The sequence below is a fragment of the Pungitius pungitius genome, chromosome 20 (assembly GCF_949316345.1).
Source record: "Pungitius pungitius chromosome 20, fPunPun2.1, whole genome shotgun sequence".
Classification (NCBI taxonomy): domain Eukaryota; kingdom Metazoa; phylum Chordata; class Actinopteri; order Perciformes; family Gasterosteidae; genus Pungitius; species Pungitius pungitius.
In genome coordinates this window covers 12,654,971-12,671,466 of record NC_084919.1, presented here as the reverse complement: position 1 = coordinate 12,671,466, position 16,496 = coordinate 12,654,971, and the positions used below count along the sequence as shown (strand labels likewise).

General features: G+C 47.4%; 1 protein-coding gene across 2 annotated transcripts; it reads left to right on the top strand.

Moving 5' to 3' along the window:
* stxbp6l (syntaxin binding protein 6 (amisyn), like) lies at window positions 1–5,408 on the top strand. 2 transcript variants are annotated; one of them, XM_037449886.2, is made up of 7 exons: window positions 6–233; window positions 894–1,061; window positions 2,670–2,797; window positions 2,886–3,195; window positions 3,284–3,382; window positions 4,410–4,567; window positions 4,671–5,408. In XM_037449886.2, exons 2-7 carry the CDS (start codon window positions 908–910, stop codon window positions 4,683–4,685), a joined length of 864 nt encoding a protein of 287 aa, XP_037305783.2. In that variant the 5' UTR covers window positions 6–233; window positions 894–907; the 3' UTR covers window positions 4,686–5,408. The 2 variants fall into 2 exon arrangements, with proteins under 2 accessions (XP_037305784.2, XP_037305783.2); XM_037449887.2 differs by lacking the exon at window positions 3,284–3,382 and having other exon boundaries at window positions 1–233.
* Window positions 5,409–16,496: the final 11,088 nt, after the last annotated feature.

Below are 16,496 nucleotides of genomic sequence, written 5' to 3'. Positions count from 1 at the left end.
TCCCTGACTTCCAAGCCTTACACCACGTGAAACCTCAAATAGGATGTATTGTGTTTTTTGTCCTTTAAAAGCAAGGCACGCAGCTTTGTGTGCATGGGTATACATTCATTACAGAATCCTGGGAAACATTTAATTCTATAAAATGCTATTGGTTTAGGATTGGAAGTAATAAGAAAAGCTGTCGTAGGCTGCGGGAGACTGCTACGAGTGTCTGAGGAAACGAACAAGAACAGGTAGGCCAAACTTTTTTGACAGACAGTTGAAGCATGAAGCAGAAATTGTAAAGTAGGGAAAGAAAAGATGAATATATTTTTATCTGCATTAGCCTCTTTACTATTTGCTTGTTTAACTCGGCTTATCACTTCATCATGAAGCTCTTCCTAACAGCAGTGTCTGATTGTGTTATAGGAAAAATAATTATTTATATGGATTATATATATATATTATTGCTAAACTAACGATTGGTCCATTGATTTGTTTTCAGATTAGATCCTAAATCAAATAACAGAACGTAATAAATGGTTTGACTCACTTTTCAAGGCACGTTTTTACTGATCATATTGCAGTCATCAGATTACTCTAATTCGACAAGAACTGCAGCCAGAAATTATTTGTTTTTGCTTTAGAAATTTTTATTAAACAATAATTTATCAAATGTCTTGATTAATAGTATCAATTGAAAAAACTGTTATAAATATTTCCATGTATGTATATACATAGAGAGAGTAAGATTTGAATTGTATTTTTTTTATTTATCTCATATTTCTCATGTTTGTAGGTCAAACTCAATTATGTCACCTCAGCACATGTACAAACCATGTTCAGAGCCTGTTGTTATTTTAGTCTGACCATGACCTGCCAAGTACCCTGATGTCCATCCATCACCTGTGCAGGTCTCAGGACTACAATGACCATTCAGTCTGCTATCAACAAAGAGCTCTTCATCCCTCGTGATGAGCGCCTGTTAGTGGCAGTGGAGGTGCGTAGGAGGAAAAGGAAGAGAGTATCTTTCCTGCCTACTGGAGCCAAAGGAGACTACGTCACATTCATCTGTGTTTCAGGTTAAATCTGATATTTAAGACTTTCATAATTCAGTGAAAGTTAAATAAGAATTGACAGTCTCTAAATTACAAATTGTTTGATGTTTACAGACATGCAGCAACGTTATTAAGTTCATCTTGTAAGAAAGAACTTTGCTCTTCAGCAGACCAGTTTGAGGCTGGAGGTTTAACTCACTGATTGGCTGATGTCATTCATTAGAGCCTTACATAAATTGCCGGCAATATAGAGTGAAGCAAAGCTGAATACAAATTATTTACAGTTATTCGATGCACGTGGTCAACGTGCGTTCTCTGTATGCTGGTGTGAGCGTGCGGGCAAGTCAACAATTCTTTTAAAGATCTGATCAACTTTTTGGACAGGGTATTGAGTCCGTTTCCATTGTGTCTATAATCCGTCCTTCAAAATGTTTTAGTTTTGCTGTGACACGTTTAAGGATGACCAATTTTTCCCCCAGTTACACATCTCATCGTGTAGTTTTTCATTTTTGCATAATTCATTTTATAATATATCACCTGGTTGTTGTTGTTGGAAGGCTGGAGAATGAGGCCTGGAGCTGATTGCGAGATGCCGTGCAGGTCAATTGGTGGGAGGGGCACCGTCCAGACCACGACAAGTTCCGTTTAAAGATTAACTTGTTTTTGAAAAATTACTATTGAAGGATTTCATTAAGAGATCATATTTTCAGGAATCAGGAAACATTTATTACCAAAAGGAATTTGACTTGGCGGTTGGTGCATGACAGCAGTTTGACAATGGACAACAAGACAAAATATGATGCTATGGATTAGTAATTTAAATCTATGGAGTAGTTTAAAAATAAGGCAATACGAGTTTAAAAAGTAAAACATAATAAAGTGCACCAACATGTGCTGTTGAAAGTGCCAAGTGTATGTACATGTCGAGTGCGAAGTCAGTCAGTGGGAGGGACCCGGGCTCTGTTGATGAGTCCGACTGGGAAGAATGTTTGTGTGGCGCGAGGTCTTGGTCCTGATGGACCTCAGCCTCTTGCCAGATGGGAGGGTCACAAACAGTTTATGTCCGGAGTGAGTGGGGTTGGCTACAATCTTATTGGCTCGCTTCAGAGTCCTGGCAGCGAACAAGTCATGGAGAGACGGCAGATCACCTCTCTACAGAGCGGATGACATGCTCCAACCTGCCCTTGCTGATGTTCAACTCCCACTTGAGGTCGTGGGTGATGATGGAGCCCAGGCAACTGAAGGAATCCACAGCAGTGACGGGGGAGTCACATTGGGTGATAGGGAAAGGTGGGACTCCGTTCTTCCTGAAATCCACAAACTTCTCCACTGTCTTCAGAGCATTGAGCTCCAGGTTGTTCTGGCTACACCACGTCACCTGGTGGTCAGATTCCCACCTTCCCACCAGGTGGACTCATCCCCGCCAGAGATCGGTCCAATGAGGGTGGTGTCATCCGCAAACTTCAGGAGCTTGACGGACTGGTGACTGGAGGTGCAGCTGTTCGCGTACAGGGGGAAGAGCAGAGGGGAAAGAACGCAGCCTTGGGGGGAACCGGTGCTGATGGTCTGAGAGGCTGAGACATGTTTCCCCATCTTCACATGCTTATCATATTTTGTATATGATTTACCTAGTGACCAACACAAGACCACACCAGCTCCTCATTATAAAGGTGAAGCAGTTTGGCTCCTCTTCCTTCACCCGAAGGTCCGAGTGGACGGTGGAGCAGCTCAGACATGTCAATGGTATCAACCCTAACAAGGTTAGCAGCATGTGGACATTCTGTTCTTATTGGTAGTGGTGTATCAACATATCAATGTTCTTCTCCTGTCTGTATCCTGCTCATCCAGGACAGCCCAGAGTTCGACTTAGTGTTTGACAATGCTATGGACCAGTGGGTGGCCAGCTCATCAGCAGAGAAGTGCATCTTTGTCCAAATCCTGTACCACGCCTGTCAGACCTACTGGGAGGGCAAAGCAGGACGTCTGGGCAAGGTGGGCCACCAGGGACGAGCTAGTCAGTGTGCTCACCGCAATGTTGGATATGGTCCCGGTGACTCCTCACCAGTCTCTGCATCCAGACCCCTGCAGGTCCGACAGCAGAGCGACATTCCTCCAAGAAAGACAGAGTTCGTCAACTGCCAATCCAAACTAACAGGAGGTAGTTTCATATCATTCTGAATATTCATGATATGCTGGAAATCATTTAGTTCATATTTAAATTAGCCTGTTTCAATGTGTTATTTCAGATTCCTGCACCATGAATCTGGTCATCTACCGCTGCAAAGCCTTCTTTAATCGTATGAGGAATATAATGGTTGCACACCAAAATCGTACACAAGTTCGAGGTAAAGCAGTGATGAAATGGGGGTATTAAGTCATGCATTTAGCGATCATGTAGGTCCACTATTTATGGTAAATACCTTTAAAACAGCCATGTTTTATTTGCCTAAGAGCTCTACAAGCTGTACACATGCAATATCCTCTGTCCCATGGACCTCTCATCAACCCAGGAATTTATTAGGAAACGAAGGGGGAACCATGCATGAGGTCACTAAAATTGCGCCAAGCGCAGAACCTTGTGGAGCCCCATGACCACCATTAGTAGAGAAAAGCCATCTAAATATATATATCATAGTGGTTAAAGGCAGGAGATACTTAATTTATTTTTACAGAAACATTACACACAAACCTGACTGGTGAACTAACATTTAACTGTCAAAGTTAGTTACCAACCTAACTAGCAGGGACTTATCTAAATACAACTATTACAGCATTGAATTTGTCAGTGTGGTTTGGAATTTAAATTGACATAGTTTCTTCCGTACCTTCAGTGTATATCCAAATGAATCCTTCACTGTTTTGTCCACTCTCCTGTGTGTGGCACCTTTCTGCTGCTGCAGAAAGGCCTCTCTGTGATGTGGCGGTCAGATGAGAGACACTTTGTTCATTTCTGGGAGGTCGATACAATAGCGGCCTTTAAGAAGCCCAGTGCTATGAGACTGATAGGAACCGCGGCGCACCATTGAACCCACTGACAGGGGCAGTGTCATCGGATGGGTGATGTGCCTGGCACTAAGTCACGGTTCAACAGCACCTCATGCTTACACAGTCATACTGTGAAATGCAATTTTGCATTTTAGGAAGGATAAACATATTTTTGTGATTAGTTTTGACATTTCACATTGTTGAAAAGACATCTGCTGTATATAGCTCCTCAGCAAGTCTCCTCAATCCTCAAGATGCAGTTTAAGAATTGAAATGTGCTTCACGATAGCGCGCTGAACTGGGTTAGTATAGCATGCAACTTGGCTCTCCTCACATTAATAAATATCTTTTGGATATTTTGTTTTCTTCTTTTTTGTGTATGAACAGGTCAGCCGGGGCCGGGTGACACAAGGAGCACTATGGGTAATGTAGTCCACAGGGTGAATGTGCTTGTGGGGCAGCGTGGAGAGGGACTGACTCGTGCTGAGGACAAGACGGTGAAACTGATGCACAAAGCTCAACAGTTCGCAGACATTGTTCACAAGGTGACAAATATATCTAAAATACATATATTACATAAATGATGAAAAAGTCCATATTCCTATATTGTATTTGTTCATATATTGTATTGTTTTATTTCCAATGCAGATGGCCCTGAAGTAATCAATGTAGGGTGTGGTGGGGGACGAATGGAATTCTTCGGGTGTTAAAGATGAATCCCGTAACTTGGACACTAACACATCTGATGCAGGCTGAGTAGATGCAGTTACCTTGTCATGACAGTATATAACTACTGCAGCAGAAAGCAAAACACTCCTGTTCTTGTAATCTTGATCTCTCAAAGTTCAGATTGAATGTTTTTTCTTAGTCAGATGAGCCACTGAACACCTTCCTGTGACAGTAATTACATTTTTTGACCTGTTAATTAAAAATTAAGACATTATTAGAAAGATAACTTTTGTGTAATGTATGACATGGTTTGGACATCATTGGATTCAGTTGTACAAACCTTTAATTTAATGTTACTCACCAATAATAATTTTGTGTTTGTGTCTACTGTATGTGTGTGTGTGTTGTGTGTATTGTTTATAGATAGTGCAGGGTTAGGGTTGATTTGTCACTTTATATCTTGCCTACTGGTCTGTATCTTTTTGATCTGTCTTCTGGTCCATGTCTTCTGATCTGTGTCTTCTGGTCTGCGTCTTCTGGTCCGTGTTTTGAATAACTAAGTTATTGAAACAGTGTGTATAGGATTTGAGATATCAAATTTTTGAGCTAAGCTAACCAAGCTTAGCTTTTGGCCCCAGTATAATGTGTGTGATGTATTAACTCAGTGACAATGTTCCCACACCACTTTAAACCAATTAAATGAGCCTCGACACACAAGGTTGTGTATTTGTTAATCGTTCTGAACTATTCTCAATGGTAACTGACATCTAAGGTGTTAGTCTGATGCAAGGGCGTAACTACGCATTCTTTGGGGGGGTTGTGTCCACCCCAAAGATTCAGAAAATACCAATTTGTCCCCCCAATATACAGCAGAAAATATATGTTCTCCTTTTATGAACCCTGTAAATGGATCAGCCTTTTGTTATGTTATGTTTATTTTCAATTATTTCAGTTTGTTAGGAAAACATAAGTGTGTGAATCCCCCCTCCTAATTGTACACTTACAATCTACACTACATTTGGTCATTTTCAGATTAGATTTAAAAGGAAACAATCAATACCTTCATGACCATTCCACTTCAGGTTGATAGTACACATCCCCAAGGTGACACTTATGGATAAACAGGACATTCTGATGTTCCATCCCAAAATATATGTGAGAATTTAGGAAGTGGCCCACCCTGCAACATGCCTTAAATTGCGGGGGGGGAGCTGGCGGTACACACGTCGCAATTCGACATATGTTTCAATACAAGTATTCTGCCACATGCGGCTTGAGATGCGAACAAGTTTACTCTGCGATCTCCATAAACTGTCCCTGCTCTGCTCACTGAAGCAACGGCAAAGAGGGTGGGGGTGCTGGCGGTAAGCACTCTTACTTTGGGATGTCAATCTCAAGTTCCACACCCAATAGCACCCCTGAATTTGGCCATAGGTTCGGCCAATCATTGACCAGGAAGTTGGTGCGCAGGCGAGCGGAGGGGGCGGGATGCGGGACAGACGAAGAGCGACGAGGAAGAAGGATCGCGGGATTGTGTACACCCGTGATTGTGAACGCGGGACGGTAGGATACGTCAGCCAATCCCAAGTTTCAAGTTAAGTTCAGGGTCCGCGTCGGGGAAGAATGGCGGTCGGAGTGGCCGTGTGATGGAAGAGCGTCTACACCTCCGGCATTGAAGATCGTCCGGCTCCGCGGTTAGCAAAGTATAGCTCGTAGTGCTAGGCGGGGTCTCCTCGTTAGCCAGTGAAGTGTTTAGCTAACTTTAGAAACTTTATTAGCTCGTCACCAACACCGAAGGCTTCACCGCGCCAGCAAACAACAACAGCCAGCCGCCTCGCCTCTGCCGGCAGCTCACCGGTGTTACACCCCTACTGGTTTTTACACCTACTGGTTTCCCTACGCGTGCGTGTTTGTGTTTACCCGACAGCAGCAAATGTGTCTGCGTCTGTTTCCTGATTCGTCACACATTCACAAACATATTGCTGAAAATCTACAAAACGCATCACAAATCCATTGCAGCGTTCAGGATTGTATAAGTGAGCACTACATCACAACCACGTTTGAAAAGATTTATTTAAGAAAATATATTTAAAAAACAATCGGGATTCGAACCCTGTCGGTCAAAACATCCTAAAGCCAACAAGCCTACTGCTCTACGCAGTGAACACAATGGCTGGAAGAAACGTTTTGGTGTGGGATCTAAAACAACTGGTTACCTCGCGGCGTGTCGTAGAACACTTCCAAACCGTTGTAAAGCTACTTTTTCGCGAGGCTGCAGCGTTGCGCCGATACATTTGGATAAAAACGGATATTGTTTTCTTACGGGCTTGGTGTGACGTACACCCTACACTTACACATTACATTTAGGAAAAAATATCAATTGATTGAACCGACCAGGATTCGAACCCCATGGCGCAAAACACCAAACTCCCTCTATTAGCTGCGCTCTATGCACTGCGCTACGGGCCAGTCCTTTACACTTGAGACATTTGTGTTATTTATTTAAAAATGTGATACATCGGTATGGAGGAAACCTTCTGGTGTGGGCGATCTGAAACAACCGGTTACACTGGGTGTGTCTTAGAACACTTCGAAACAAATGTATCGATTCTTAATTGTCACCCAATTCAAATTGCAAAGATTCTATAGGAGTCAAATCTCGTGAATGAAGTTCATAAGTCCCTTATGTAGTTTGTCAATGGGAACTATATTAGGCAGTAATAACACCTAAGGTAATTACAGGTGGATATTTTTGTAAAATGACCTTGATTTAGACTGCATCTATAAGATAAACGTAAAAGTGTTGCTGTGGTTCTTGCTCTTCACTCTACCTTTTTTTTTTTTTTTTTTACCAATATATAATGTATGGAATGCCGTTTTAGTCAAAATTAAATAAATGAACAAATACACGGTAATGCATAATGACACTGCATTTCATAATAAATAAATGAATAAAAACACGGTAATGCATAATGACACTGCATTTCATAATAAATAAATGAATAAAAACACGGTAATGCATAATGGCACCGTAATGCATAATGACACAGTATTTCATTTCACGTTCTTATATGCAAATCAGGGGGCGTGGCTATCTATCACATTCAGAACAGACAACGGAGACGTGTGCAAAAAGGGCTGGCTAAGGCAGTGTTTCTCAACTGGTGGGCCGTTTGTCTAGAGCTGCCGAAGTCGGAACCGCAAGCCCTAGTACTTCCAGAAAACCCTCAATATGTGTCAAAATAGTATCTGCAGATAACCCATGTTGATCGATTTGATACGCTAATGCTAGCATGCTATCTCGGAGCCCACCGATGTCTTCCATTATGTCAACACTCTCACGTCCCTTAGCCCAGTAGTTCTCAACTTGTCTGGCTCCGGGACCCACCTTTACCCCTTAATGTAATGACAGGCGGCGACCCAATTTGATCGGGGGGGGGGGGGGGGTGCTTCCGCGTTCGCTAGCGGTGTCGACGGCACACGGCTCTGTCGTCTGTTCTGAATGTGATAGATAGCCACGCCCCCTGATTTGCATATAAGAACGTGAAATGAAATACTGTGTCATTATGCATTACCGTGCCATTATGCATTACCGTGTTTTTATTCATTTATTTATTATGAAATGCAGTGTCATTATGCATTACTGTGTATTTGTTCATTTATTTAATTTTGACTAAAACGGCATTCCATAATAATGTCCTGAAGGAGAAGCGTATCTTACAAAATGTATTAATTAAGCAAAGCTCTCTTCAGAAAGACAGCCACCTGGTCAATCAGTGTGTTTAGTTAAAAAGTTAATATTTCTTGATGGAGCAAAAGTGGTGTAATAAAGGGTCGTCCTTTGCCTTGACTGAACCAAGGTGATCCTACATTTCATTTTTTTTTTGCAGGTCTTTTGCAGCTCGGCAATAGCCTCGTCTTGGTGGATTCCGTTCATGAGACCACAGACTCAGGTTTGAATGCCAGCCCCAAGAGTGATTTATTTTGTCTCTTTAGTCTCTTTTTGACCCGCGAGTCTGGATGACTGCTGCCCCCCCGACATGCAAGGGGAGGCGAAGGCCCGTTCATCGCTGCTCGCAGCTTTAATTTTCTTTGCTTTGACAGACCGCTGGCACCGCCCAACTCCACAGGCCTTGTTACCTGTTAGCCCTCCTATCCCGTGTCTACTTATTTGTGTGTAATTGTTGGTATTGTATGGTCGGTATTGTCCTTTTTCATGAGCATTGTATGGTAAAATAAACCCACCATTTAGTAATCCGTTGTAGAAGCGGATGTCTATTATTGGAGCGTCTGGGTGCCTAGTATACAGGTTCCCGCGTCCAGCGGGCGTGGTCTTGGGTAGTTGCGTCCTCTCCAGAGCCGGGGTGGCGGCGTAACAATCAACTTTCCACCAACTGTGTATGCTGCTAGAAGGTGGTAATCCATCAGCACATCTGGATCCAGAATGACAATTTCCGAACAGTGGGCTTCAACAAGCACATAACACCTGAAATGTTCAATGTACCAGGAAGAGAGTCTTTTACAAATGAATGCCACTTCCTCTGTGTTGACAAGAATAGTCACAATCTTATGGAATTCTGGGAGGTAGGGCTGCACGGTATACCGGTATAAGATTCACTTACAGTATGAAATTCTTAATCTGCTGCAGGCGGTAGATTTTATTTTTACACGTCACATCACAGACACTTGGTGTTCGACGCTAGTTGTCTAATGTGTGTTGAGAGTGAGTCATGGTTATAACTTTATAACAACAATGAATAACCCACAACAAACTCTTTACAGGGTAAAACACCACAACGTAACAGCTTGTGACAAACATTTTGGAATACTAATAATTGTACATTCATAAAAAAATTGCCAAACTGCATGCTGGGTACAGCTCACTACAAGAAGTAACTCCGCTGCTACATGAAAACACGTTAAAGAGTGATACAGGAGAAAGAATGAGAGACCAGAGATGCACCAACACAGCTTGTGCCCAAGAGAGGAGCTGTGTCTGTTTGGAGGGTTTTTGGTTTTGATAAATCCGACGTAAGTTACGTTAGATCAGAACTATTTATTGCAAAGTCTGTCGAGCCTCTGGCAGCAACACTAGCAGCCAAAACAAGCTAACAAGCTAACTCGCCGGCCAGTTACAAGCAAGTTGGCCAGAGCGGCGAACAGATGTTCGGGTAGCCAGTTTGCAGCCACAACAAGCTAACACGCTAACAAGCTAATGGGAAGTTGCGAGCAAGTTGGCCAGCGAACAGCTGTTCGGGTAGCCACGGTCGTTTTCGGGGTCAATGAATTAATGTGTTTACTTGAAAAAGCAATACCGTGATATACCATGGTATGGATTTTTGGCCATACCGTGCAGCCCTATTGGGAGGTCACTGCACTGCCCACTCGATAAAATCATTCCCTCCGCATACTGAGTTCCATGCAGGTGAATCGTTTTAGACAGACACAGTGTCAAGATGTGGGTACCTTTTTGTATTTCACGCTTTGGTGATGTATCTAATTTTGAAAGCCTGACTACTTCAATGTACAGTTTGGGCTTGAAAAGGTTATTATCCAGATGGTATGTGTGCGATGTATGTCACGATTTGTTTTTATTTGTATTCTTTCCGTCTTTTCCTTTTATTTGTATTATTTCTCTCAGTGAGCAGATGTTTTGACAATGCAGGAGATAAGGCTGTGATAATATAAGGCACACAAGGCAACTAAGGGAGGAAAGGGGTACAGGAAGCGTGAAGATAAATCACTAGCTGACACAGTACTCCTTGCACAGGATGGTACAGAGGGGGAACACCTAAACATCCTGGGCAACATCCGTCTGAGACAAAACCGGTTAAAACTAGTTTTCAAGGACAGACTCTTGGATGGATCGCTTTCTGATATGTGTGTAGTCTCCAGGGGCACCTGCGGTGAATTGCTCAATGTATCTTTTTCTCTTCTAGATAAATGTTAACTTTTTAACTTGACGTGTCGGATTCTTCTCATCAACCAACTCGGGGGGATTGAAAATCTCAACAGATCCCATCCGAAGACATGAAATCATGAGAAATTATTGAACATATTTCTAACACAAGACTATTCCTGAATTAACACTGGGGCTTTCTCCGACATGGAACAATCCAACACAAAGACCTTTGGAAGGACGTCACTGATACAGCCGGACACAAAAGGATGCTTTGCGTGCGGAACAGTCGTTTTTGTAGAGAGAAAGGTTAGGGCTGGATGTAATGTTTGAAACAGTTAAGTGATTTTTGTGTGTGATTATAATAATTTAGTTACTTGTCAAGCAGTATATGGAAGTCTTGCATTGCCAATTCTTAAATTATATATTTTAAGTAATTTAAATAAATTACAATACATGAGCAACACATTTGTGTAATACTGTGTTGATGAATTTAGTGAACATTGCAATCATTAGGCTGCTGTCTAAGCTTCAACTCTTGCCTTTGAAAATTGTTTTGTTTTGCTTTATAATTATATATACATATATGTTGTGGGGATACGGGACAGGGTCACAAGGGGGAGCCACAGTAATTCAGGAGGTAGCTGGTGGGACTCTTGTTCTCTCTTCTGTGGTCTAATCAGATTGATGCAGGGCAGCTGGGAGGAGTGCACTCATCGCTGGCAGCTGCTGCAAGTCTTCAGGGAGCAGTTAAAGAGGGACATCTTTCAGAGGATCGGCGCCGAGGGATTGCCGAGTACAGCCTTCCAGACACGCGTTTTCCTGGGTCCGGAGACCGCAGTGGCTTCCATTCCTACGTCACGAGGGAGACACGGGACGCCGCCGACGACGGCGGTGCATTGCCGGAAGGCCTGAGTATTTGAGTTGTTTTCGAGAGACATTCAGTTCTACGTTCGGTGCGGAGGATTGCCGGAAGGCCAGAGTATTTCAGTTGTCGTTTGGAAAGAGAGACAATAAATACGCATTTTGTGTTTATACTTTACCTGGTTCCGGCGTTTGCTTTTGGATCCCTCTCACGAGCCGTGACAGAATCCCTCGGCCAGACAACATGGATCCAGCAAACCCGGCATCCGTGCAGGAGGCTCTCAGCGCCCAGGGAGCGATGGTGGGGAGGCACGAGCAGATGCTGGTGCTGATGATGGAGTCCTTGGAGAGGCTGAATCGACGGATGGACCGGCCAGGGACGTCGGGGGCTGCGGCATCGGGAGGTCCGGATCTTCCAGGGAGAGAGGAGGACCAGGGTCCGACCAACGCCGCCAACGACCGGGAGCCGCGGGTTCCGCTGCCAGAACCGTATGCAGGGGAAGCCGAGGGGTGCGGCCGCTTCTTACTGAACTGCGAGCTCGTGTTCGACCTGCAGCCCCGCAGTTATACCACCGACAGAGCCAAGATAGCCTTTTGTATAAATTTGCTTCGGGGAAGGGCGGCCCAGTGGGCGACCGCGTTGTGGGGGGGTCAGTCCTCGGCGTTGAGCTCTTTCGCGGGTTTTTCTGAGGAACTGCGACGTGTGTTCGACCACCCGGTGCGGGGGCAGGATGCTTTGAATAGGCTGCTGTCGCTGCGGCAGGGGTCTGGATCAGTGGCGGACTTTGCTATCTCGTTCCGGATCCTTGCCGCCGAGAGCGGTGCCAACGAACACACGCTAAGGACCATTTTTGCGCGGAACCTGTCGGAGACCCTGAAGGACGAGCTGCTCTCTCGCGACGCCACCACCACTTTGGAGCAGCTTATTTCGTTGGCGATTACGATGGATAATCGCATTCAGGAACGTGAACGCGAGCGGGGGAGGCGGCCGTCGCGTCCGCAGTTCACGGGGGGGGAGGTTTCGAGCCCGGTTGGGTCGGGGGGGGAGTTTTCGGGAGGCGCGGGCGAGCCGATGCAGTTGGGGCGGGCTCGGTTGACTCCGTCCGAACGCGAACGGCGGTTTAGTCGTCGACTGTGTTTGTATTGCGGACGCGCGGGACATTATGCTAGGAACTGTCCGGAGTCCCCCAAACGGGGCTCCTCACCAGGCGGAGAGGACCTCCTGGTGAGTAACGCGGCGTCCTCTACTATCCCATCCCGTATTTCCATTCCGGCCATTCTACTGTTTCATTCCCATAATCACTCGACCACCGCCCTCGTGGACTCCGGTTCTGATGCTAATTTTATGGACGAGGGGCTAGCCGCCCGGTTGCGAGTACCGTTAGAGACGCTCGAGGGCGCCAGGGCAGTTAACGCGCTAGATGGTCGACTGATCAGCCGGGTCACGCATCGCACAGGCCCCCTCACGCTCCGTATATCGGGAAACCATTCAGAAACCATTCAGTTGCTAATTATTCCGTCTCCGGCGAGTCCGATCGTGCTGGGTCTCCCGTGGTTAAAGCTTCATAACCCCATGGTGGATTGGACAACTATGGCCATCGCGGGCTGGAGCGTGGGGTGTCATGCCCGGTGTCTGCGGGCTGCGAGGGGAACACCAGCGACGCCAGTGGTACCATCACTCCCTCCAGACTTATCCACGGTTCCATCAGTCTACCATGACCTTGCGCAGGTTTTTAGTAAGGACAAGGCTTGTACTCTGCCACCGCACCGACCTTTCGATTGTGCGATAGACTTGCTCCCGGGGGCTCCGCTGCCCACTAGCCGTCTTTTCAACATCTCCCGCCCGGAACGGTTAGCAATGGAAAAATACGTTCGGGAGTGCCTGGACGCGGGTCCTTCGTCCGCCCCGTTAGGCGCGGGGTTCTTTTTCGTTGAGAAAAAGGACCACTCACTGCGTCCGTGCATTGACTATCGGGGCTTGAATCAAATCACGATAAAGAATAAGACTCCATTGCCGTTAATCGACCCGTCATTCGAACCTCTCTCTCAGGCGCAGTTTTTTACCAAGCTGGATCTCCGAAACGCCTATCATTTGGTTCGTATCCGCGAAGGTGATGAATGGAAGACGGCCTTTAACACGCCCATGGGGCAATTCGAGTATCGGGTCATGCCGTTTGGGTTGACAAATGCCCCGGCCGTCTTCCAGTCATTAATGAATAATCTGTTTCGGGATATCACCAGTAGCTTCGCTTTCATTTATCTGGACGATATCCTGATTTTCTCCCGGTCCCTCACCGAGCACCAGCAACAGGTGCGACTGGTGCTGCGGCGACTTTTGGAAAACAGGCTATACGTTAAACCCGAGAAGTGCGAATTTCACGTGGCGTCGGTTCGTTTCCTCGGGTTCGTGATTGCGCGGGGGCAGGTGGAACCGGATCCTGATAAGATTCGAGCGGTAGCAGACTGGCCGATCCCGGGCACGCGGAAGGACTTGCAGCGGTTCCTGGGGTTCGCAAATTTTTATCGCCGGTTTGTGAGGGACTTCAGTAGAGTGGCCGCACCTCTCACCGCGCTAACATCCACCAAGGCATCCTTCTGCTGGACGCCAGAAGCACAGGGGGCGTTTAGTAAATTGAGGTCTCTCTTCACCAGCGCCCCTATTCTTAGGCACCCTGATTCCGCTCGGCAGTTTGTGGTGGAAGTGGATGCGTCGGAAGCAGGGGTCGGGGCCGTTTTGTCTCAGCGAGATCCGTCAACGCAGAAGTTACATCCATGTGCTTTCTTCTCCAAACGGTTGAGTCCGGCGGAGAAGAATTATGACGTCGGGAATCGGGAGCTGCTGGCAGTGGTCCTCGCGCTACAGGAATGGCGGCATTGGTTGGAGGGTAGCCTGCAGCCCTTCTGGATTTGGACGGATCACAAGAATCTGGCGTACATCCAGGCAGCTCGGAGGCTGAATTCCCGACAAGCACGGTGGGCCTTGTTCCTCAGCCGTTTCCAGTTTACGTTGTCCTATCGCCCGGGAAGCAAGAACGGCAAGCCGGACGCCCTTTCCAGGATCTTCCCGCCGCCGGCATCACCGGATTCCACGCCCATACTTCCGTCCGAGTGTATTGTAGGTGCGGCAACTTGGGAGATCGAGTCGGTGGTGCAGGAGGCGCAGCGGGGGGAGTCGGTGCCAGAGGGGGGACCAGCGGACCGCCTGTTCGTGCCACGGACGGTCAGATCGCAGGTACTTCAGTGGGGCCATTCATCGAAGCTGACGTGTCATCCGGGGGCGAGACGGACGGCTCTCTTCATTCGTCAGCGGTTTTGGTGGCCGGGACTGGATCGAGACACGAGGGCGTTTGTGGCGGCGTGCCCCGAATGTGCCAGAGGTAAGGCCTCGCATCAGGCCTCGGCGGGCCTGCTGCAACCATTGCCTGTCCCGGGCAGGCCGTGGTCCCACATCGGGGTGGACTTTGTTACGGGCTTGCCTCCATCCGACGGGAACACAACCATTCTGACCATAGTGGACCGTTTTTCCAAAGCGGTTCATTATGTTCCCCTCACCAAACTGCCTTCTGCGTTGGAGACCGCCGAGCTGTTGGTCTTGCATGTGTTCCGGATTCACGGGATCCCTATGGACATTGTATCCGACAGAGGACCGCAGTTCGCGTCTAAGGTATGGGGTGCGTTTTGCAGGGCTGTGGGGGCAAGGGCCAGTTTATCTTCAGGGTATCATCCACAGTCCAACGGACAGACTGAGCGGGCAAATCAAGACCTGGGGTCGGCGTTGCGGTGCATCACGGCGCGGCATCCGGTGTCATGGAGCAAGTTCCTGCCGTGGGTGGAGTATGCCCACAATTCCCTGTCACGTTCTGCTACGGGCATGTCGCCATTTATGGTCTGTTTCGGTTTTCAGCCCCCGTTGTTTCAGATCCAGGAGGCAGCAGTGGCAGTCCCGTCCGTCGATGACCATCTCCGGCGGATTCAGGAGGTGTGGGACTCGGCGCGGGCAGCTATCACCCGGTCGGGGGAGATCAACAAGAAGATGGCTGACCGACATCGAGTCCCCGCTCCGGCGTACAGGGTAGGACAGCAGGTGTGGTTGTCCGCGAAGGACCTCCCCCTGGCAACGGAGGGCCGCAAGATGAACCCAAGGTACGTCGGACCATACCCTATCGAACGGATCGTCAACCCTTCGGCGGTTCGTCTGACCCTGCCGGCGGCCCTGAAGGTACATCCGACGTTTCACGTCTCGCTGTTGAAACCGGTGGGGGAGAGCGAATTCAGCCCTCCGGCCAATGCTCCCCCGGCTCCCCTGGTCATCGAGGGGCATCCAGCACACAGGGTTTCCCGGATACTGGACGTCCGGCGTCGGGGGCGGGGTTTTCAATATCTGGTGGACTGGGAGGGGTATGGACCGGAGGAACGATCTTGGCGGCCCCGCCGGCAGATTTTTGGCTCCACATTATTCCGGGAGTTCTATCGGGACAATCCGGGTAAGCCCGGGCGGCCGCCAGGAGGCGCCCGTTGAGGGGGGGGTACTGTGGGGATACGGGACAGGGTCACAAGGGGGAGCCACAGTAATTCAGGAGGTAGCTGGTGGGACTCTTGTTCTCTCTTCTGTGGTCTAATCAGATTGATGCAGGGCAGCTGGGAGGAGTGCACTCATCGCTGGCAGCTGCTGCAAGTCTTCAGGGAGCAGTTAAAGAGGGACATCTTTCAGAGGATCGGCGCCGAGGGATTGCCGAGTACAGCCTTCCAGACACGCGTTTTCCTGGGTCCGGAGACCGCAGTGGCTTCCATTCCTACGTCACGAGGGAGACACGGGACGCCGCCGACGACGGCGGTGCATTGCCGGAAGGCCTGAGTATTTGAGTTGTTTTCGAGAGACATTCAGTTCTACGTTCGGTGCGGAGGATTGCCGGAAGGCCAGAGTATTTCAGTTGTCGTTTGGAAAGAGAGACAATAAATACGCATTTTGTGTTTATACTTTACCTGGTTCCGGCGTTTGCTTTTGGATCCCTCTCACGAGCCGTGACATATGTAAATGTAAA

Coding starts and splice junctions, on each gene's coding strand:
- stxbp6l (XM_037449886.2), top strand. CDS start 908: ATGACCATTCAGTCTGCTATCAACAAAGAGCTCTTCATCCCTCGTGAT. Junction 2,798..2,885: donor ATGGTATCAACCCTAACAAG/GTTAGCAGCATG, acceptor CTGCTCATCCAG/GACAGCCCAGAGTTCGACTT. Junction 3,383..4,409: donor AAATCGTACACAAGTTCGAG/GTAAAGCAGTGA, acceptor GTGTATGAACAG/GTCAGCCGGGGCCGGGTGAC.